This window comes from Drosophila ficusphila, unplaced genomic scaffold (genome assembly GCF_018152265.1).
Source record: "Drosophila ficusphila isolate 14025-0441.05 unplaced genomic scaffold, ASM1815226v1 contig_198, whole genome shotgun sequence".
In the NCBI taxonomy this organism is placed as follows: domain Eukaryota; kingdom Metazoa; phylum Arthropoda; class Insecta; order Diptera; family Drosophilidae; genus Drosophila; species Drosophila ficusphila.
Window position 1 is genome coordinate 4418717 of NW_025064092.1, and position 22493 is coordinate 4441209.

At 40.4% G+C, this 22493-nt stretch overlaps 1 protein-coding gene across 1 annotated transcript; it reads left to right on the top strand.

Moving 5' to 3' along the window:
- The first annotated feature begins 1765 nt into the window (after positions 1-1765).
- LOC108094598 (homeotic protein ocelliless) lies at positions 1766-22239 on the top strand. Its single transcript, XM_017195249.1, has 4 exons — positions 1766-2248; positions 10930-11290; positions 13480-13634; positions 20832-22239. Exons 2-4 carry the CDS (start codon positions 11110-11112, stop codon positions 22131-22133), a joined length of 1638 nt encoding a protein of 545 aa, XP_017050738.1. The 5' UTR covers positions 1766-2248; positions 10930-11109; the 3' UTR covers positions 22134-22239.
- Positions 22240-22493: the final 254 nt, after the last annotated feature.

Below are 22493 nucleotides of genomic sequence, written 5' to 3' on the forward strand. Positions count from 1 at the left end.
TTTTAAGACCAGTTTCTGTAATTTGTAAGACAAGTTTTTTAAGTTTATAGTTTTAAAACCAACCACTAAATTTATAAGGTTCACACTTAAAAGTTTTATGTATTTTAAATTGAGCAGTTTTTTCTACGTTAAAACGTAACTTTTCCATTTCGAAGCGCTTTTTGTTTTTCGGAGTTTTACTCCATAAACATGTTGAAGTTTTTCCTCAGAATTTTTAATGTAAATGAGTTTTTGTTTTATTTCATTCCTGATTCTGTACAGAATTTCCCTGATTGTCCTGTTGTTGTTGGGGCCCCAATTTGTGCGCTAAGCTTTCCCCTCGAAGGGTAATTGCCTCATGTTTCATCTACACATCAATTAGCCGCAACAATTTAATTTGCCCGCCTGAAAATGGGAAAAGTGCGAGAGCAGAAAAAAAAGCGTTTTCAACAAGAAAAATCCATAAAATATTTGTGCAACATTTTCTCGCCCCATCCGCCATTGGTGCGAGCGAGAGGACGGAACAACTGTCGTCAGCTATTTCAAATTGTCATAAAAATTTGATAAGGTTTTTTCCGCTGGTCCCCCAATTTTTTTCCTGCGTCAGCTACAAGGCAAAAAAAGTTTGGGCAAAAAAAGTTTCGTCGCTGGGCTATATCATTTACAGTTAGCAATGTCGCGGAAATTAACTTTTTAAACATTTAGTAGGTGGTGGTATAAGAAAAGTTTAGCTTATTAATCTTAAATAAATTTTAAAATTATTTTTGTCCGTTTTTAAGAATCTTAAAGTTCGAAAAGATGGTAAATTATGTTTGTTATGAAGATGTTATGCTAAGATCTTTATTTTTATGAATATATTTTGCATTAATAAAGGAATAATAATATTTTTACAAATTATATTAAAACACATGATTTTTGTCCTTTCTTAAACTGATGAATTGTAAGTCCTTTTGAAACGAAATTCATCTTGAGTTTTAAGTTCTTTTCACCTCGCTTTGCGTAAATGATAATTGAACAATGGGGCCGCCCGTTGGGAAGAAAGGGAGGGGGCGTGCTAAGTGTGAGTGGCTCCCTCTTCTTCTTCCTTGCCCATCGATTGTTGTTGTTTGCGTTGTGATTGTGTGTGCATGACAATTTGCGACGCAGAAGAAGAAGCAACAGCAGGAGTAGCGCTACTGACCATCGTCCTTTAAGCGCCCATTGCCTCCCCCTTTTCCTTATCTTTTGCTGTTAGCTAACAAATTTTTGCGTTGTTTTCGCTGCCTTGTCGTTTTCATTAAAATTTCATTGCTGCCGCGCAAAAATACGAAGGTAGTTTTTTTATGACTATATATTTTTTTTCTTCTTTTTGTGGCAACAAAGTTGTTGAACTGAATTTTTTTGGGGTGTGGTTCCACACTCAAGCGCACACACATGGGCCACCAACAACACAGAGGTAAATACAGCTGCTTGAAAACGGGGCAGCAAGCAGTTGTCTCCCTCTATCTAAGGGAGCATACGGCGGAGAGTGACAAGGACACACAGAGAGTAAATGACAGGAAGCCAGCACGAGAGTAGCTGTCTCACTCTCTCATTCAGCTGAGAGCTGGGCAGCCATTGCTAAAAGCAGACACTCGCTCTCGCTCTCTCTCCCTCTCTCTTTCGGTTGTTTGTTTGTTTTTTTTTTTTTGCGGACTCTGGTCGAACGACTTTTGCTCTGCCCGCCCGCTGCCCGCTGCTCGCTGCGCTGCTGCCACCGCTGCCGTCGTCCGTGGAAGGTGTACCGCAATTCATTTCCAGAGTAACTTTCGTGCCGCTCGGGTTGTTTTTGTGCGTCGTCCGTCGCCCAGTCGCTCAGTCGCTCATACGCTCCGTACGCCGCTCGTTCGATCGCTCTCGCTACTCGCCGCGTTCGCCGCACCGATAATAACAACAATCAATTCGCCGACGCCAAAAACAAACAAATATCAAAACAAATAGGCTATAGCTATAGCTAAAGCTGAGAGCTATAGAAAAACAGAAAAGTCAGAGAAATACTAAGTCAGAGATATATATCTCTCGGATATATATCAAAGTGCCAGTGACGAGAATCTGTTTTTTTACCGTGTTGCCAGTGCCAAACAAAAAAACATCGCATAAACAAACATCTCTGGAATACAATTATATACATATACAAATATATATGTCATATATACCCATGCTATAACTATATAGTAGCTGGATCTGAAAACAAGTCGCCATTGGAATACAGCACCGTTTTGCTTCTAGTTTTGTTTGTGTTTTTTTTTCGGTGAGTGCGATCCTCCGATATCGAGAAATCGGTATAAACCTTTATAAACCGCGAGGAATGTGGACCGGAGAGATAAGCACGGATTAAATTTGGGATTAGCTGGGGAATCGGTAGACCTAAGTAGTCGATGGGGGCGGGAAAATGCAGTATATTTTAGGGATTATCACTATCAAATTTCTTATATTCACTTTCAAATTGTTTAATTTTAAACGATATTCTAGCATAAAGCTTTCCTTTTTATATAGCTTAATAAATTAAATTATTATACTATTAACTTTTAAAACGCAAAGTTTCTATGTAACTGTCTTAAATTGGGAATGTGAAAGAATGCAACCTTAAAATCAGTAATAGTTTGTTTCTTAACTTGGATTGTTTCAGGTTTTTTTTATTTTAAAATCAACCAAGATGTTGAGTATATTTCCAAAATAAACGTTTTAGTCCTTAAAAAGCTGTTGACTGATATATTAGGCTCCCTTCAGCAATAAAATACAACTTAATACAATAGTTCTTAATATAAACTAATGTATTTCCTAATTTTCCATTTACCGTTACTAAACATTTGAAATGTTATGTTTAATCGTTTACTCGTAAACACCTCTTTAATTTAAAATCTAATTTAAAATAGTTTTCCAACATACGGTTGCATTTAACTCTCATAATGTCCTAAAACAAAAACCACATTCGAATAGGTACAACTTCTCTAAAAAACAAACTTGAAGTCACAATATGTTATCTCCTGAAAAGTAATGCTTATACATATCTCTAAGGATTTAGCACCTAACTTTGACTTTTAATTGTTATTAAAAGATTTCTTTAAGGGTTCTAATCTAATTGATTCGAGGCTAAACAATTTGTTTAAAGATACAACTATTAAAAAAGTTGAGTTATTGAATATTGGCTAAAAAATCTTCTTTTTTAGTTAAGCGCTCAATAGAACTTTAGATAGAAAATAACAACACCATTTTGGAGAATTATTTGTGCAACAATTAAATTATCAACTAGAGACTTAGATTTTGTTTTAGTTCTTCCAATTTTGTGTGATATCGTAAAGTCTATAAATCGGGTTTTGTTCAGGAAATTCCGCCTATGACTAATGTCCGCAGCGTAATGTGAGAAAATGCGAGATTCGAAAGATTCGTTATGATTTTCATAATTTTAATGGGCATATTAAGGCCGCCTCCCTTAATTAGGCAAAACAAAAAACCAAAAAAAAAAAAAAAATAGAAAAAAGCAGCAAGTCCGACAAAATCGATACGAGAAATGTGATATAGAAAAAGGCTACCAAATGATAGAGGCAACGGCGAGGCGAAGAAACCCTAAGAAAACCAATGTTAGACTAAAACACAATAGAAGCCAGCCGACGGAGCCGTTCAGGTCGCATTATTCACACATATTCCCCACATATTCTCCACCGATCGGATCGTCTAATTTCAAAGCGGCGGCTATAAATTAAAATATCTGAATAAAACGTTGACTCCTCGCCGCTGCTGCTGGCTACTTTGTTGTTCTGTTTTATTATTAATTTGCATATGGTTTTCTAACAAAAAGCAACAGAAATTAATATGCAGTCGATTCATTTTTCTCTGCCCCTTTTTTCCGATCTTTCTCCATCCGAATCCGAATTGGAGTTGAGTTCGGTATCGGATTTGGTACTCGGATGTGGAGTGTGGAGTTTGTGGGGATCTCTTGGGATCTATTGGTGCGGTTTCACCCACGCCTGATTGCCCAGCCTAGATCCGCTCAATACCTCAATGCCTCAATGCCCCAATGCCAATTCATTCATTCACAACATCCGCCCAGCGTTGTCGATCGTGGATTGAAAGTCGCCGAGATCGCGTCGCGACACATTTGATTCCTTATCGCGTATATCCCCCAGCGAATGAGGGAATTTCGCTCTAGCCTGCACTGAAAGAAAAAGGGGAACAAGTTTTGCAAATATGTTATGGCATACAGATATAACTTTTTACCATTCACAATAATCTTTCAATATACAAACTCAACCATCAAAAATATATTATAAAAAAGAATAAGGTTTTTGAAATAAGTTTATTAAAACCCACTGAAACTTTTACTTAAAGTATTGATCAACATAAATCTAATAATAACACTTTTAAGTATTAATATTTGAAGATTATTTACATTTTGAGTTTATCATGGTTTTAAAATACTAAAAATATTTTTCCATTCTATTCAAATTGTTAACTATCTGTACTCTTGTTATATACTTTTCTAACTACCTATTGAGCTTTAAGTAATTTTCAATTTTTTAAGGTTTTTACCCTATCCCATTGGTTTTTGAAAAGTGTATCATAAAATTTGGAATCCTTTTCGCTTACTGTGGAACGGTATCCATTGTTCCGCTTCCCTAGCACGCCCCAATCTCTCGGTTGTTCGGTTCGACTTCTACTCCGACTTCCCCTTCGACTTGGACTTCGACTTTGAGTTCGAGTCGAACTCCCACACACTGTTGGCATATCGGTGGTATACATAGGGTACTATACTCGTACCTGGGAGATCGGGTGTTGCCTTTATTATTATTTTTTTTTTTTTTTGTCGTCATCTTTTGTCAATCTCTTTTGGCGTCGCCTCGCCTTAAGTGAGGTTTCATTTCGTTTTTTATTTCATTTTATTTCATTTCATCTCGGCTGGTTCCGTGGCGTTCAATTTCTTGGACGCACTTTTTTTTCCTACCAATTATTTGTATTATTAATTTTTATCTCTCTTCACTCTTTGCTCATTACGCGATACTGGCGCTGTTGTTGTTGTTGTTGTTGTTGCTGTTCGCTTCTCAAATTTCGTTGACAAAGCCATTTAAATAGAAATCACTCAGACGGAGGTTTTAGTTTTTTTTTTTTCCTCAGGTTCCATTTCCAGTTTCGACTTATCAAGATCACATTGACAATGCGTCAAATAATAAGTTTTTCTAGCCGCTGTCGTTGTTGTTGTTGTTGTTGTTGTGACCCGACTGGAGCTCTTTACTCTATTAGTCTATTATTGATTTATTTTTTTTTTTTTTTTGGTTTTCGGTTTTTGGTCCACTGTCCATGATGCAATCATTTGTACACGGCAACAACAATAACCAAAACAACAAGCGCAATTCATTCAATACTTTTTATACATTTCCATGGGTATTTTTTGTTATTTTTAGTTGGTTTCTTTGAATGGAACGGAATTGTGGGAAGAGGCAGAGAAAATGATGTAAAGCCAAAAATTTGTTGAATTAAAACCAATTTTATGGAAATTTATTGGGTTTTGTTCGCCAGGAACTTGGTTTGTGAATGAAAAAAGACATGATGAAGTTATTGAACAGGTTAGATCTAAAAAAAAGAGGGATAGAACACATGCCCAGAAATCAATAGATAACCTGAAAAGATGATAATTCTCTCGATCAAGTGGTATTTACAAAGAAAGATATACTAAAGTAAATAATTTCCTTTAGACTTTAAAGGATTCTCAACAAAGTCATAGATCAGTTCAGCTCCCTTTAAAATACATATCTAAACGTCGTTTAAACTCTATAAAAATGAATATTATCTTTGTTAACTTGATTTATTTTTAGTTTATCTCATAACCATGTCAGATCGTTAATTGTTGACTTAATGGAAAAGCAATTAAAAACGGCAAAAGCAATTTGTCCGCTAATAAATTACCATTTATAATATATGTTTGTCTCAGATTAAACAAGCGTTTAACTATGTTTCAAAGGGAGTTATTCTTCTGAGGAGCCCAGAGAAATACTTGTCGGGGATTATGCTTAATCTATAGAGACGATAGATTACTTTGATTGAGCAATCAGCCTCGTATCTGTTAATTACACCAGCGGCTGCTCAAGTGTCAATTCGATTAGGTAAATAATGAATAATGTTGCCGTGCGATAAGCGAAAAAAAAAAAACAGAAACTAATTAAAAATGTGGGCAAGTGGAAAAGTTGTCGCAGCGGCACAAACAGTTAGTCGCCAGATTTCTAGGCCATATACATATATAGTTACTGACTGGCTGACTGGCTTTTAATGCCTCTTAAACTTGTCAAATCTTCACACTTTTTCAATTATTTGGCACGTTGCTTAATTAAACTTCAGCCAACGTCAACGTCAAAGTCAGTAGCTGGAATCCACATCAACAGCCCCATCATAATCGCGATCCTCCAGCGGCGCAGCAAGGTTGCACTTTTCACCAAAGCCAGCTGGAATAAATAAATATAATTTTATGCGAAAATTGCAAATTTAAATGTCAAAATGCATTTGCGTAGAAATGGCAGCAACTAGTTCCAAGTTTTTCCTACTCTTTTTTCTTTTCCCCTTTTTTTTTGCTTCTCCTGTTTTTTACTCTCGTATTTTTTTATTATTTTTTCTACTTTTTGTATTTTTTTTTTTTTTTTTTTGGTTTTCGGGACGTGACTGCTGGAGTTGCTACTTCGGGCACTTCTCGTTCTTTGTTGCATTTATTAAGTTGCATTATTGCCAAAGAGACAGACAGGCAGACAGGCTTATTATGCTAGGCCAGCGTCAGAAACTCGGACTTGTAGTCTTGGTCTTGGCTCTTCGGACCGTCTAGTTCCATGTCCATGCCACACAGCACATATACCACATGTAGCATTTGCCATACCACATACTATACCATACCATACGATATTCCAGTAGCCGCGGCTCAATGTAAATGAGCCTGAGAAATGCATTTTTCATCTGCCACCTCTCTCTGTCTCCGTGTTGCCGTCTCTTTCGCTGCCATAACGCGTTATCCATATAGACGAATGTGAAGTCTACACTGGCTACCATAAGAAAACAGCCAACAGAAATCTTTCGATGCTCCCAAGTTGTCTTTTGAAAATATATCAAAGATTACTATTTTTATAGAATGGATTTAAGGTTCAACTATAAGTGTTCTTCTTTTTACCAGTGTATAACAAGAAAAAAATTGAGAAATTCTCAGTACAAAAGTTAAACAAACTAATTATTGTGTTAAGCAAAGCGAGATTTAGTACTTGGCTTAAAAGAGCGACGGCGAATCATTCCAAGTAAAACCAAAAACCTTATTGCAATATTTTGAGGCGTCTTTTAATATTTAACTGAAGTGATTTATAAAAATTAAATTATACAGAGTTCTTGTCTATTTATGGTTTCTTTTATTCACAAAACATTTAGGCAGTGAATTATTTTATGAGATATTATAAATAACTTTTTGCATATCTATTAAGAAGTTCTCTACCTCTCGGAGTCAGTTAAAATATAGGAATGCAATTGGAAAGCGCAGTTGATGGGCAGTGTGGAAAATGTGCAATATGCCCGGGCCTATTAAGTTGTTATGGGGCCTGTTAAGGCGGCTAATAGCAGCGACTAGCAGCGACTACCAGCGACTAGCAACTACTAGCCACTTGCGAGTTGCGACTTGCGACTAGTTACTAGAGACTAGTGACTAGAAACTGGCAACTGCGCGACTGACAGGTTAGCACTCCTGACAGCTGCACACAGTGGCCCCAAAGTTGATCGCCGGTGACTGACTAACTTAAATATAGCCACAGATACGCGGCGTTTGATATTAGTCAGAGCCAAATGCGGACTGGGGAGATGGCCAAATGTTATGCAAAGACGGACCATTAATCATGCGGCCAAAAGAGCCAAGAGTTATATTCCCATGGCCCAAATGAACAGTAGCCAAGTGGCGGTTTTCAGTTTGCTTCGATTTCTTTTCGACATTTCAACTTTTTTTCTGACTTCTCTCGACTTTCCCAGGGACCATCAGTCGCATCATCAGCGAACCGAAACACTTGGTTGTGCGGGTTTATATAGGGGGTTATCCCCCTGCTCCAAAACCCCCAAAACCCCAAAAAAATCTTACGGTAGCCGTGGCATCTTCGATTCGTGGCTTTATTTTGTTTTCCTCCCGGCTGTTTATCCAACAAATATTATTTTGACCGTAATTACGCGCTGACAAACGAATTGAATTGCTGTTCGAGATGGCGGAAATTGAAATCGAGAGTGAAAATCGTAGAGTTTGAAAAAATTACCAGCCAGAATCGAGCAAATCAGAAAACACCGAATACTGAAAACCGAAAAAATCAGAAGGCATTGCCGAATGGAATTCATAATGAAAGTGTCTGCCGTCGTACGTGATATATGTCCAGCCCAAATGATTTTGTCTCGACTCGTTTCTGCTTCACAATGGATCTCTCTTAAAAAAAAAAAAGAAAAAAGTGCCAGCGGGCCTTCTTGTTTTTTGTTTTATTTTATTTTGTTGTTGCTGTTGGTTTTTTTATTTTGCTCTTTTTGCCATTTACCATTTACCATTTACCATGATTTTTCATAATCAGCGAGGGCGGAAGGCCGAGGGGCCAAATGTCTAGAAAATCACGTAGAGTCCGATCGCCATTCCCGGTTTGTCTCCTAAAAATGTGTCACATTCGGTTTCGGTTTTCGGTTTTTGACAGATGCTGAGAGTTCGTCGAGATTTTTTTACTGGCACTTCTTTTCCTACAGTTGATCGTTTGTGAAATTTTGGTTAATGGAAGTTGGTCGAAAGAGCCATGGGAACATGGGATGAAAACTAATTTAACAAATAGGAGTTTAAAGGGTTTCTCTAAAAACTAAAGGGATTTACTGAGATACATTTTTAACTTACTTAAAAATTATTATATTTTACTAAAATTATTAAAAGGATTTATTAAAATATTATTTTAATGGTAAACAAATGAATATTATGTAGAACTTTATTATACAAATCTGTCAGTAATTCCTTTAACTTATATTTTCTATTAAAATCGCCTTTCCTATATAATTTTAAATTTGTTAAGCTACTTCTAATTTTTGGCTTTAAAAGTTCATGAAGCAGTGGGATCTCAATCAACTTTCCAGCTTAAGTCTATCGAACTATCAATTACGGCTTTGGTTCTGATCAGCTTCCGTTTAGTGGGACTCCGAGATTCGGTGATTCCGGGATGAGTAGCGAACCCTCCCCCTTGTGGATGGTCGCGTAGAATCCTCTATCGCTATATACTCCTATATAGAAGAGCGTCCGCATCTCTGCTGGCCCTCGAATTGAAGCCAGATGTGTTATTAATTTGCGTGTGCGCGTGAGCATGTAATTTGGGCATTCGGAGGGCAGAAGGGCAGGAGCAAATGTTCTGTCATCGCACATTGGGTTCCGTATCCGTATCGGGTGCTATATATCAGGGTCGGGATTGGGTTTGAAGTTGGTATTGAGATTGGGATTGGGTTTTAGGTTTTGGTTTCTGTTTCGGTTTCACACACACACATTTACTTTTCGGTTCTTCGGGATCTCGATGTTTTTGCGGCTGCATTCTGAGGCCAAAAATGCATTGATCCATGAAAGCGACATGACAAAACAAAACAAATTTTACATACACTCATCGAAAGGTGAAGATGTGACAAATAGTCATCGGTATTTCGGTTTTTGGTTTTCGGGTTTTGGTTTTCAGTTTCAAAACAATGCGAGGTGTTCGTGCTAATTCCGCAATTACAACTATCTGGACTTTCTTTCAATTTCGAAACTCTCTTGGCAAATAGTGCTAATTTTTTTCGCACGAAAACTGAGGTAACACAAAAGGCAGGGGAATCTAATCCAGGCTAGTTGTCCCTTTCTGGGCTTAATCTTAATGCCCATTGTCCTGGATCAGGCAGTGTCCTCCCCGAATATAAGTATTGGTGTGTGTGTGTGAGTGTGTGCGATCGTTTTTAGTAAGTGTCTGAAATAATCCTGCGGCTAAGCGCAGATCAAAGATCTTTAAACCGCAAGATAAGCCCGAATGCGACTTCGGATCTGATCGGGTTGGGTTCGGTGTTCAGGATTCAAGGATTCGGAACTCAAAATTCGGTATTCGGGATACGGGATTCGGTCTTGGAGGCGGTTGGGTAATCTTCCTCTGGTTTGTGTGTGCTCTCGGCCCAGATTAGAAGTTTTTACATCATAGACAAACCTCGGGATTAAAGACCCCGAAGGAACGATCGCGAGTGTGGGCGAGACAGATAGAGCCGTTAGATAGAGATAGCTAGCGATGGAGACACCAAAGACCTGCCTTATAAGTCTCGGTTCTGTTTGGTCTCGGTCTTAGAGTGTAATTGGAACTCGTGGCAAGAGCTTAACCCACAACAAACAGGCAACTTATCCTCTGTTTCTCTGCGGAATATACAAACCATACAGCGAACCAGTGAATTTCACAGATAATTGGCGAATTGTGAGTGATTTGGTGGCATTAAGTTGTCGTTTTTCGCAGGGATTTCCATATCTCTTGGGGCACTTTCATCGAGTGATTATTGTTTGCAAAGCGTGGAGAGGTGGGGAAAACAATTTTCCATATCTTTTTTGCTAGGGAAATATAAACAAATGATTTGAGGAGTATTCGATTGATAAACAATATTTCTGTGACTTTGATAAGCAACTCAGGAAAAGCTATAATAATAAATAAAATAGTTTCCATATATTATAAGAAGGAGTAATAGATAGAAACCATCATAAATAAATTTTATATGATTAAAGGTTGCCTTAATATGTGTTATTATATTTTGCATAGTAGGCCATACACTTAAACTCCAGTTAACTCAAGGATTAAAAATTCTTCTAAAAAGATTAGCTAGAATAAAGTGATCTCATTTGAAGTGCGTAATAAAATAGGTTTTAAACCCTTTAAAAAATTCAACTGTATATTTTATGTTTATAATATTTTGCAGATCCGATCGGAAGCACCTTGAGCTACGATTGACCGACGAGCAGCGATCCAGAGCGGAACAGAGGAGATCGCACCAGTGAGGGAGCGATCCAGCCGCACAGAGACGGACTACAGAAGCCTTCTGCCTTCTTCCGTGGAGACACACAGCTTCAACGTGGCGCTGCACTCGACCGAGGCCTTGATGGCGGCGGGCTTCCTCAAGTCGGGCGATCTGGGCCCCCATCCGCACAGTTACGGGGGTCCACATCCGCACCATTCGGTGCCGCACGGCCCACTGCCGCCCGGCATGCCGATGCCGTCGCTGGGTCCCTTCGGCCTCCCACACGGACTGGAGGCCGTCGGGTTCTCCCAAGGTATGTGGGGTAAATATCGCATCGACAATTTTGGTATATACATGTCCTACACGTAAGCAAACCAGATCGCTCAAATGTGCTGAAAGTTGTTAAAACAAAATGCCAAAGACGTCGCCAACACTGCGGGAAAAACACTTGAGGTTCTCTGATCAACTAAATAGCACATATTATTATATATCAGTAACTTAAAAAGCAAAGTCAAGGTGCTTCAAAATTTCGTATCGCCAAAAACTAACTAGTTCTGAACTCAAAAACAACACTATTAAATTTTTTAATTAACTTATGGGTTTTTTTGATCTCAAGCCAATTATGTTTTTGCATATTTTACAAATCAATTACTGCCATTAAGTGTCGGATAAAGACTAGTCTATTTTTCGCACTGTAGAGTCGGGCTTCCTCTTCGCTTTGGCTGCCTTTCAATGTCAGTTCGCATCGATATTGCATCATTATCAGTTAAATTGTCAAAATGAATAATGAGCTTCGGGCAGTTTCGGATACTTCGGTCTCCTCTCCGACTTTATCTTCCAGTTTTCGAGCTTTAGATTCAGCTTTTTTCGGTTCCAGTTTTCGCTTCGCTCGGTGACGCTGCAAATGACAAACAAAACCTGACAAAAATCACAAAAAATTGGCTACAAAATGCCAACAAAAGACCCTGCCAAAGCAACACACACAAAATAATCATTGAACAGCCGAAAACAAAAATAAATAAGCCAAATCATAAAAAAAGAGAAAAATGATAAAAAGAAAACAACAATTTTATACCCGTAATCAATTTTTGTATATATGTATATATTTTTTTGCCTTGCCTTGTATTTGCTTTGCTGCGGTAATAAGCCAAGTAATTGACAGAATTTTAGCTTGTTACATAAGTTAGTTTGGTGGCCACAATTACTATATTGATACAATATGATGAAAGAGGCCATAACGAAGGGAAAACTACAAGAAAAGAAAGTAAGCCTAGTTGTCTATTGCCTCATAACAAAATAAAATGGTGGATAGTAGAGGGATTTATTTATAAATAAAGTTCTGAAACATAAGTAAATAAAAATGTAAGTTCGAAAAAGTATTTTTTTGTTAAAATGAATGAATAAAATGTTAGTTTTCCATTCCCATTTTACCCATATTAGTAAGTTCCAACAAACCTTGAACTATTTTGGTTTTGGCCACAAGCCCAAAAAACTACAAGACCTTCCTGGAAACCCCATAAATTAGCCATAAAATACGCGGACAGTAAAATATTTGAAAGAAGCCAAAAATTTATAGGTGCAGTTAATTAAACGACAAGCTCTCTCTCTTCATAAAGCCAAGGCAAAAATCAAAATATTAAGTATCCCCAAAAAAAAAAGCAAACACACACGTCACACACACACATGGCAAATTGCAATTAATTGTGTGGATATATATAAAGAAATAAACCAAGTTGGCAACCATTTTGAAAGCGAAAACGAAAACTGAAGCTGAAACAGAAACAGAAACGTAAAAACTGAACGAAATGCGGCAGCTGCAAAGTGAAGTGAAGTTTTTTATTCAATTTATAAATTCATGACCAAAATGACTAACTCATTAATTTTTGATAGAGCCAGAATGGGAGGGCCTGTGAGCGAGCGAGACAGCAATAGTCGGGGTGTATTTGGGACAAGAGAGAAAAAAAAAGAAATATAAATAGGGAGTGGGCCGATGGTGAAGTCTCGATGTTTCGGGTTTTTCGAGGGTGAGCGACAGAGAGAGCTGACAAAGCAAACAATGCGGCGGCTTAGTCCGCACACAGATACGATACACACACACACACACACACACACACATACACCATCGCACACACACATCTCGGTATATGGAACATTATGTACACCGAAAAAAGGGAGTCGAGTTTTTGGGGCGGCTGCTGTACGGGGGTTGGTTCCTTTGCAAGTCCTTTTTTCTTTTAGGGGTTGGCCGTCCAATTTTTCGGGGGTTGCTATATCACACACACACAAACACATACAAGCACACAGAGACGGCAAGCAAAATAACGGTTACTGGCGAAAATATTACTGGGAAAAGTCACGGCACACATGGCGTATACTCAATGTGGCCCCAGAAGAAAAAGAAACTTTCAGCACATTCGGTTAGGCACTCGCTCTTACTTAAGAACTTTTATTCTAACATATTTTTGTATTTTTTTCTTTTCTTTTTTTCTTTATGTGATGTATTTTTTAAAGGCGTAAACACACGAAAACAGCGTCGCGAACGCACCACATTCACACGCGCCCAATTGGACGTATTGGAAGCCCTATTTGGCAAGACCCGTTATCCGGACATTTTCATGCGCGAAGAAGTGGCCCTCAAGATCAATCTGCCCGAATCCCGAGTACAGGTAAGCACCTCACGTAACTTGGTTATGAAGCTTTGTATCACTATGAAACTTGGCAGAAGGGGAGTTCTATATTTAATATAGGATTGTGTGTGATTCCATAGAAATTAATTGAATACTTCCCTTAATATCGGTATATATATTTATAAAGGCTCCTAAAAATGATAGTTAAATAATCATCAGATGACATATTGATTTCGTGGTTTCAAGCTTATAAACTGTCGCGTGAAAAGTAAAAAGTACTCCAATACTTTAGTGGAACATGACACCGAATTCAGCACTTACCGCATTAAGTCCTTCCGTTTATTACCCCGAAAAAGTGCGTCAATTTCTGGGCATATCGCATTTCCCCGTTGGCCGCTCCCCGCCCCCAAAGGCAAATACAGGCACTTGCTGACCTGCTAACTCGTTTCTCGACTTCGAAGGCCTCACGCCCATTAGCCATGGCACATGTGAGCTTTTTAACCCACAAAAACTCGCACAGATACACTTGTATAGTTGGTTTAATTAGGCGAAATGCCCTCGAAAAAGTGCCGGCAAAACCGGCGGACGTCGAAGGAAATCCATAAAACAAACAAATTACAACAGCTCGTAACAGATTGTCGGCGCTTGGTGTAATATATATTACGGCCAGGATGTTGGGGGGGGTGGTTGAATATACACCATAATACACATATGGAGCGAACAGATTTGATGACTTCCAATGCAAATAGACGTCTATTTTCCCCCTTCGGAGAAGCGCAACGGTTCGAAATAAGTTCCCGTATTTGCCGAAAGGATTTGCGGGGTATGACAAGTCACCCCTCCAGGACACTGAATCTGAGTCCGAAATAAAATCGTAACTGAAGTTTGCTCAAGGCATTAGTCGAGCATAATTTGCGCTAATTTCTAGCGTCAGCCAGATGAGAACGATGACAGCAAATTGTACGACTCAATTTCCAGGACCTCTTCTATTTGCCACCGTCTGTTTGTTTAGGTGTCCGCGATCGGGCCTAAACAAACAGAATCCCTAGCGCCGTTGGCCCAAAAACTGCCAAATGGCCCAAAAAAAAAAGAAGTGAAAAGAGATCTTCGGGCTTCCGGTTGCCGATTGGAAAAACTGTCATCTCCTTTCGGTAATTTCTTGGGCAAACACAGCCGCAACATCGATCGTTTTTCCGAAACTGCAATGAAAACACACACGGGACGTAACAAACAAAAAAAAAAGAAAATAATAAACATTATTGGCAACTTATATTGATCCATCGATTTGTTTGCTTTGCTTTTGCTTTTGAATTTGCCCTCGCTTTGTTGGCCAAATGCCTTTTGTTCGTGTAATTTAAGGACGTGACATTGCAGGGTCAAAAGAACCATGCCATTTAACTAAAGTTGAGGTAATGGTAGGAATTTATGGAATTAACAAAAAAGTTATATATATTATAAAGATAAAATTTATAAGCAAGAAGCTAACATTTAAAAGATGAAATAGGCAACAAGTAGTTGAGAATCTTTCGACTTTAATAAGCAAGGAATTTTCTGTAGTAAGAAGCATAGGGAAAAGATAAAGACACTGGGATCGAACTTACTTAAAGCCAAGTGGCAAAGGCAGTTAGTAACAAGCTGGCTTTAAAGACCAGGGGAAAAGAAGCCCCTGCAATGGTCGGCTCGGAATGAAAAACGACACGTTCCATTTGAAGGGGGAGCAGGAATATCTGAATGGTTCAATGCCTGAATGGCTGAATGGCTGTGGAGGAATAGGAAAAGGAGCTGAGGAGCTGAGGAGCTGAGTGGTGCAGCAAGGACACCTTGCACATGTCCCATGAATCGACGACTTCTTTTCCATTGTTTCCTTTTCCAAAGTTACGTTTTTTACACAATTGATTCCGGTAATGCACACCGGAGAATCGGAGAAACGGAGAAGCGGAGAAGCGGAGAAGCGGAGAATCGGAGAAACGGAGTAGCGAGAAAAGCAAGTGAAAGATATAGGAAGTGAGGGTTTTCCAGGGGGTGTAGCTGGGAATTGACATTTGTATAGATTTTCCACATGTCTCTTATTCTTGGATAGTTTCCTTCGTTGTTTGTCTCGCTGGCTTGGCTGCTTCTGAATTGTTTTTAGAAACCCAGACAAGCACAGTGGTTTTGAAAAAAATGTTAGCAGGGTTTTAGTTTAAAAGAGGTTAACCAAAGAAATATAAAAAATATTTTATAGGATGTTCTTACTTAAACAAATCTAAACAATATAAAACGGGTTTCCTTTGAAATGTAGTTTATTTAATAGTTTTTCTATACCAAACTTAATTTTATATTAGAAGTAAAAACCCACTGTACCCGTCTTTCGAGTGACGCAACATGTCAATGCATCCACTCACGTAGTTGGGCTCCTATAAAAACACACACCCACACTTGGCCACGTATCAGATTACACGGCAGGGAAAACTAGGAAAAACCTTACAAAACCCCAAACCAAATGGCTGAAAACTGCGAAATGGAAATGGAAATGCCAAAAAGGCGGTGGAAGGAGGAGCAGAAAGTGGCGAACACGATTCGTTTGCATGTTACAAGGCGTCTGGCTTTTGGTTTTCGTTTTGGCTTTTGGTTTTTGGGGTTTGGGTGCTCGGTGCTCGGTGCTCGGGGAATGTCGAGTGGGGATTGGGGATCCAATGGTCTGGTCTGGGGTCTTGAGACTGGGGGGTTTGGGATTCCGTGTTTTTCGACGGCAAGGAAGCCAAGCAACTCAATTAGCCCGAGGAAAAACTAGACTGCCGGCGGTTCGGGGAAGAGTTTTGCAAGTTGGCCAGTTTCCACTTGGTTTTAGCGTACATGATAGCGTTTTTCACAAGCGACTAACTTGGTGAAACTTAAAAGCAGGCGAGGCTTAACATGGTTTAACAAAATTACCAATTTATATACTCATTTGTATTAGTTATTAGTACAATATTTAATTAATCCTTTTATTAGCTGATATACTTGGTGCTTCCCATATTCAAAAGGTTATTGGATCACCTTTTGAGTATCATATCATCTTAATAGCGCAGCAGGGTCCCCATTGAAAGGTCACCAGGTTGTCAGCCGCACAGAAAATCGTTCCACATAAATAATCATTACCCCCAAAGGGGAATCAGAATCGGAATCAGAATCAGAATCAGAATCGAAATCAAAATCAGAGCTCCCCGCAATGAAATCGGAGTCATAATCGGAATGAAGGCCCGGGGGCTTGGGCCTGGTAAATATTAATTGAATGATAGGCATCTTTATGGCCCAGTAGCAGCAATCGAGTGAGCAGCCAACGAGATCCCGGGGTGGTTCTCGCATCCTTCGATTCCACAGTGAGAGGGCGTTGATTGCGACCAATACAAATAACGTAATAATTTTACGCAGCTTATCTGCACCAGAACAGAGCAAACATTTACGCCCAAATGTTTTCATTCGCTTCTCCGCTTTTCGAGGGTGCGGATCGCCTTTTTTGCCCACTGTTCGGTGTTCAGAGTTCAGTTTTTCAGGGGGGAAAGGGGATGGGAGGGAGGACGGCTGCCATCGCTGGCAGTCATAAATCACAGGGAAACCAGCAGCAAAGCAGCAGTTGTGGAAGTGGAAGTGGAAGTGGCAGCATCCCTAATAACCACGCGCTTCCAGCTACTGTGCACTCGAAGAAAATCTAGGGGAGTAGCTGGGCAAACTTAAAAGGAGTCCATAAGTTGATAGTCGTAGTCTGAAGAAGAGAAATTACTTGGCATTACTTTATGAAAAGATGTGATTCGTACAATTTTATTTAATTTTGAAAAACATATCGGAACTATGAACCCAACATTTATTATGATTTTTTCGAAAGGAAATAACTTTTAGGATACATATATAATATATAACTTAAAAACTTAATATTCATAATTTCCTTCAAACGTAAAGTAACCTTTCTGCTTTATTTATTGAAAAATTGGTTAGTTATATTATTTTTCCTCATAACTCCACTCGAACACTAACCTAATAAAGTCATTACAAATTCTAAAGCTACTTTTGTTTGCCGGGTTCAAGGTTAGTTAATCAATACTTATGGGTATCGTATAAGCCTCATATCATATCCATTCCATATCATATCCCTGATAGGACTTAGACTTTCCAGACTTTTTGTGAGGTGTAGGCTACCCCTTCCCTTTGCTCCCTCTCTTTTCGCTTTCCCCTTTCCCTTTCCCTTTGTCACCTCGGATTCTAGATATTTTCGCCTCGTTTTCAGCTGGCATTCTTCGTCGGGGGTTGGAAAACCAGAAAGAGATGGCAACAATGGGTGCGACAGGGAGAGGGCGAGAGCGCACCTAAACTTAGCCAACTCTTTTTTCTATACGTTTTCCATTTTCCCTGGTTTTTTTTTTTTCTTTTGTTGCGAAAGGATTTGTCTGCAGCGAAGAACGAGGGGAGCGAGAAAAAGAAGAGCCGCAGAAGGGAAAACTTTGCCGCACAGCTGTTTTATAAAATTAATTTTCCCATTGCGGATTAACAATTTCCACTCTTTTCCGCTCGCACATTTCCAAACGGCGTACTATATATGGGGCTTAGAAAGAGACGGAGCGAGTGGCGAGATTTATGCATAATTTTCAATTTGTTAATGCAATGTGAAAAATTATATGTGTGTTTAGCCAAAGGCAAAGTTAAAAGTCAGCCAGGAATCAAGTAAATAAAAAAACGGACTGAACATTTCATTAGATGGCGAGAGTTATTAATTAATAATCCCCAAAATGAAAATAGAAGTTAATTAAGCTTTGTTAATGGTGTTTAGGAACTTTGTAAACACGAATATGTGTTTACATAACATTTTAGTCAAGTAAAAACTTAACAATGATTTCAAAGTTGTTTTGTTATTTTTTTAAAGTCCAAATATCATCTTACAAAATGTATCTTAAACATTTTATTGTATTATAATAATCTCGGAACTTTCTAAATAGTATATAATACAAAAAAGGTAAAGGAAATATTCAAAGAAAAGTGTGTTCTATAAATTGTTAAAAAAAAAAATGCACCCATCATTTTGTCTTAGGAAATGTATCTTGAAAATTTCGGGAATCTTGTGAAGCACCGGAAATAAGGAATTTCCCACAGCCTCAGCAATTTGCCTCGAGTGTTTGCCTTCGTCAAGTGTCTCTCACTTTACTGGCTGTTTGCGCTTGTTTGTTTATTTGTCAGGCGGGGGCGTTAAAGTAGGCGTTAAAGTGGGCGTGTGCCGAATGGCCAGCGGCTGCAATTTTCCCACATCAATTAGTTTGCCCGCCGAGCAATGAATAAATTATGCGGGGGCGCTTGCGGGGTGGAAATATATACATATATAGGACGGGATGGCATTATCTGGAATGGGGATGGGATCTTTGGACCCACAACAAGTGCAAAAAGTCACGCGCTGTTGTGCTGGCAAATAGAGAGAGCAAAAGTTACATCAACAGCCGCCGGCGGCGACGAGGGCCAAAAAATTGACTCGATTATATTGTCACACGGAATCACCGCCCATCTCGCCCCTCCCCCTTTTCCCCTTTTCCCCGGGAATCATCGCCCACAAATACGGCCGGAAAACCACCGATAACCACCCACTCGTCCGCCCCCTTTGGCGGAAAACGCATCCCTTCTGGACCGAAAAACAGGAGGACAACAATAAACAGCCCATAAAGCGGCACACTCGAGCGCAAGGAATTCACTTAGCCTTGTTTGTTATGCTTAAGGGGCTGCAAACAATCCGCTAAGTGCCAGTTCATCCGGTTTAGCTATTTTTCAGTTAGAATAAGGATTTTTCTAGCCAAAAGAAGGATAAGTTTATGAAGTTTTGGTCTTTAAATATTTCCGATTCCCAGAAACTCTGCCAAACTATCAGTAATTACAATAAGGTCACAAGCTCTTTAAATAAAGAATCAGATCAGTTAAAATGTACGCCAGGCCAACAAATCAAAAGAAGCGCATCTTAAAGGAGCAGTTTCAAAAACATTTTCAATACCGCAAAAGTATGGCAACCCTGTTCCGCAGAAATCAAAGCCCAAGCAGTGCTGGCCAAGCAGTCGAAAAGCAAGAAGAAAAAGCAGAAAAAGCAGTCGAGCAGTTTGACGGGATGGCAAATGTTATTTCAGTGATTTGTTGTTGGTTGTTTGGGGTTGGTGTTGCTTGCTAATGGCTTGTGCTTTGGTAAACAGCTGAATTTATTACCGCTTCAGTCCCCCAGTCAGTCACCCGCCCTCCCATTTCCCTTACCATTTTCCCAAAATTTCCCTCCCCCTTCTTTTTTGGAAGTTAACACTTGCCACGCGGCTGCGGCCACTCGAGCATTTCATTGCCGCTTCTTATTTTTTTTTTTTTTTTTGTATTTTGATGTGGGGTATGAGGACGAACCTTTCCGACCAAAAAAAGAAGGGGGACTCCGGGTAAAAAAGAGCATTAAACAAGGCGTATCAAATTTCATTATTTGTCAGCACAACGCTGCTTGCTACTCCCCCTCTAAAAAACTTGAAATTCAATTTCAATTTTCAATTCCATTTTGCATTCGGTAAATCCCCTTTTGTGATTTGACTTCGCCCGCTCTGATTTCCTACTCCAGTTTCCTTTGATTCCGTTTAATGAACTGCTCGCAAATTTCATAATAATATTGACAACACTAAGCTTGGGAATTTTTGCAAATTTTAGCAGAAATTTAGACAACATTTGGCAATGTTTAAGGAGCGATATTCGATTTGTCCTCCTAATGAACTTCAAAGGACTTTTCAGGGTGGGCCCTAACTTCAAAGCGTTTTCTTTTTAAATCGTTGGTTCGTTTGCGGTTTTACCTTGTTTTTCAATTTTCGATGGGAGGGGAAGAGCTCCGGCGTTCTGTAGACACATAATTTGCTTGAATAGCCACGAATTTGTTATATCGAAATTCAGGTTATGGACGATTGATTTTACCGCGTCTTTGTGGGGGGCGCAGATTTAAAGTTGGTTTTATTTTATGTGGGGCAAAGTGGGACAGTTTTGATTTAATAGGAATCGGTGAAGAATTGGGGAAATGTTATACAAATATAATTGAAAATAATAATTAAGTACTTTTCCTAATGTAGAAAATGTAGAAATGAAAGGCACTTTTAATTGGTGAATATTTTTTCATATTAATTTATATTAATAATTATTATTAAATCGTCACAGATATGTATATTTAAGAATCAGATTACCAATTCTGCATTAGACTTCTAAACCCAACTTATTTTGAATCTTATTTTGCAGGTGTGGTTCAAGAACCGTCGCGCCAAGTGCCGCCAGCAGTTGCAGCAGCAGCAGCAGTCGAACAGCTTGAGCAGCTCGAAGAACGCGAGCGGCGGCAGCGGCGGCGGCAGCTGCGGCAGCTCCTCTGCCAACAGTCGCAGCAACAACGGCAACAACAACAATGGCAGCGGCAACAACAACAGCTCGCAGAGCAACAACAAATCGAGCCAGAACAAGAACAACTCACAGTCCAGCCAAGGTGGATCATCCTCGTCTGGCAACAACAACAACAACAACAACAACAATTCAGCGGCAGCAGCGGCAAGTGCAGCGGCAGCGGTGGCAGCGGCCCAATCGATCAAGACGCACCACAGTTCCTTTTTGAGTGCCGCTGCGGCGGCAGCAGCCGGCGGTACAAATCAGTCCGGCAACAATAACAGTAATAGCAACAACCAACAAGGTGGCAACTCTACGCCAAACAGCAGCAGCAGCGGCGGCGGCAGCCAAGCAGGCGGACATTTATCGGCGGCAGCAGCAGCGGCTGCCTTGAACGTGACCGCCGCCCACCAGAACTCCTCGCCCCTCTTGCCCACGCCGGCCACGTCGGTGAGTCCGGTGAGCATCGTCTGCAAAAAGGAGCACTTGTCCGGCGGCTACGGCTCCAGTGTGGGTGGTGGTGGCGGCGGCGGCGGCGGTGGTGGTGGTGGCTCCTCCAGTGGCCTGAATCTGGGAGTGGGCGTTGGCGTAGGCGTTGGTGTTGGTGTGGGCGTGTCACAGGATCTGCTGCGATCCCCCTATGATCAGTTAAAGGATGCCGGTGGAGATATTGGCGCTGGGGTGCATCATCATCACAGTATCTATGGATCGGCGGCGGGCAGCAATCCGCGACTGTTGCAACCGGGTGGCAACATCACGCCGATGGACAGCAGCAGCAGCATCACAACGCCATCGCCGCCGATCACACCGATGTCGCCGCAATCGGCGGCTGCAGCGGCACATGCCGCCCAATCGGCCCAGTCCGCCCACCATTCGGCCGCCCATTCGGCGGCCTACATGTCCAATCACGACTCGTACAACTTCTGGCACAACCAGTACCAGCAGTATCCGAACAACTACGCCCAGGCGCCCAGCTACTACTCGCAGATGGAGTACTTCAGCAACCAGAACCAGGTCAACTACAACATGGGTCACTCCGGCTATACGGCCTCCAACTTCGGCCTGTCCCCGTCGCCATCGTTCACGGGAACTGTTTCGGCGCAGGCGTTCTCGCAGAATAGCCTCGATTACATGTCGCCGCAGGATAAGTACGCGAACATGGTGTAGAATCTACTCTTCCAGTACTGCAGCGGTGGCAACAACAACAACAACAGTAACAACAGCAACTCCGCCGGGGGCAGTGCAAGTGGTTCGGGTTCGGGTTCGGGATCCCATTCTGGATCGGGGAGCAATAGTTCCCCACAGCTGGAGTCGAGCCATAACCAGCTGAATCATCAACAACAGAGTCACCATCAGAGTCACCATCAGAGTCACCATCAGAGTCACCATCAGAGTCACCATCAGAGTCACCACCAGAATCACCAGCAGCAGCAGCCGCAACACCATCAACTGCAACACCAACAACTCCAGCAACAACAGCTGCAGCAGCAACAACAACAGCAGGACTTGCGACACCAACAGGATCAG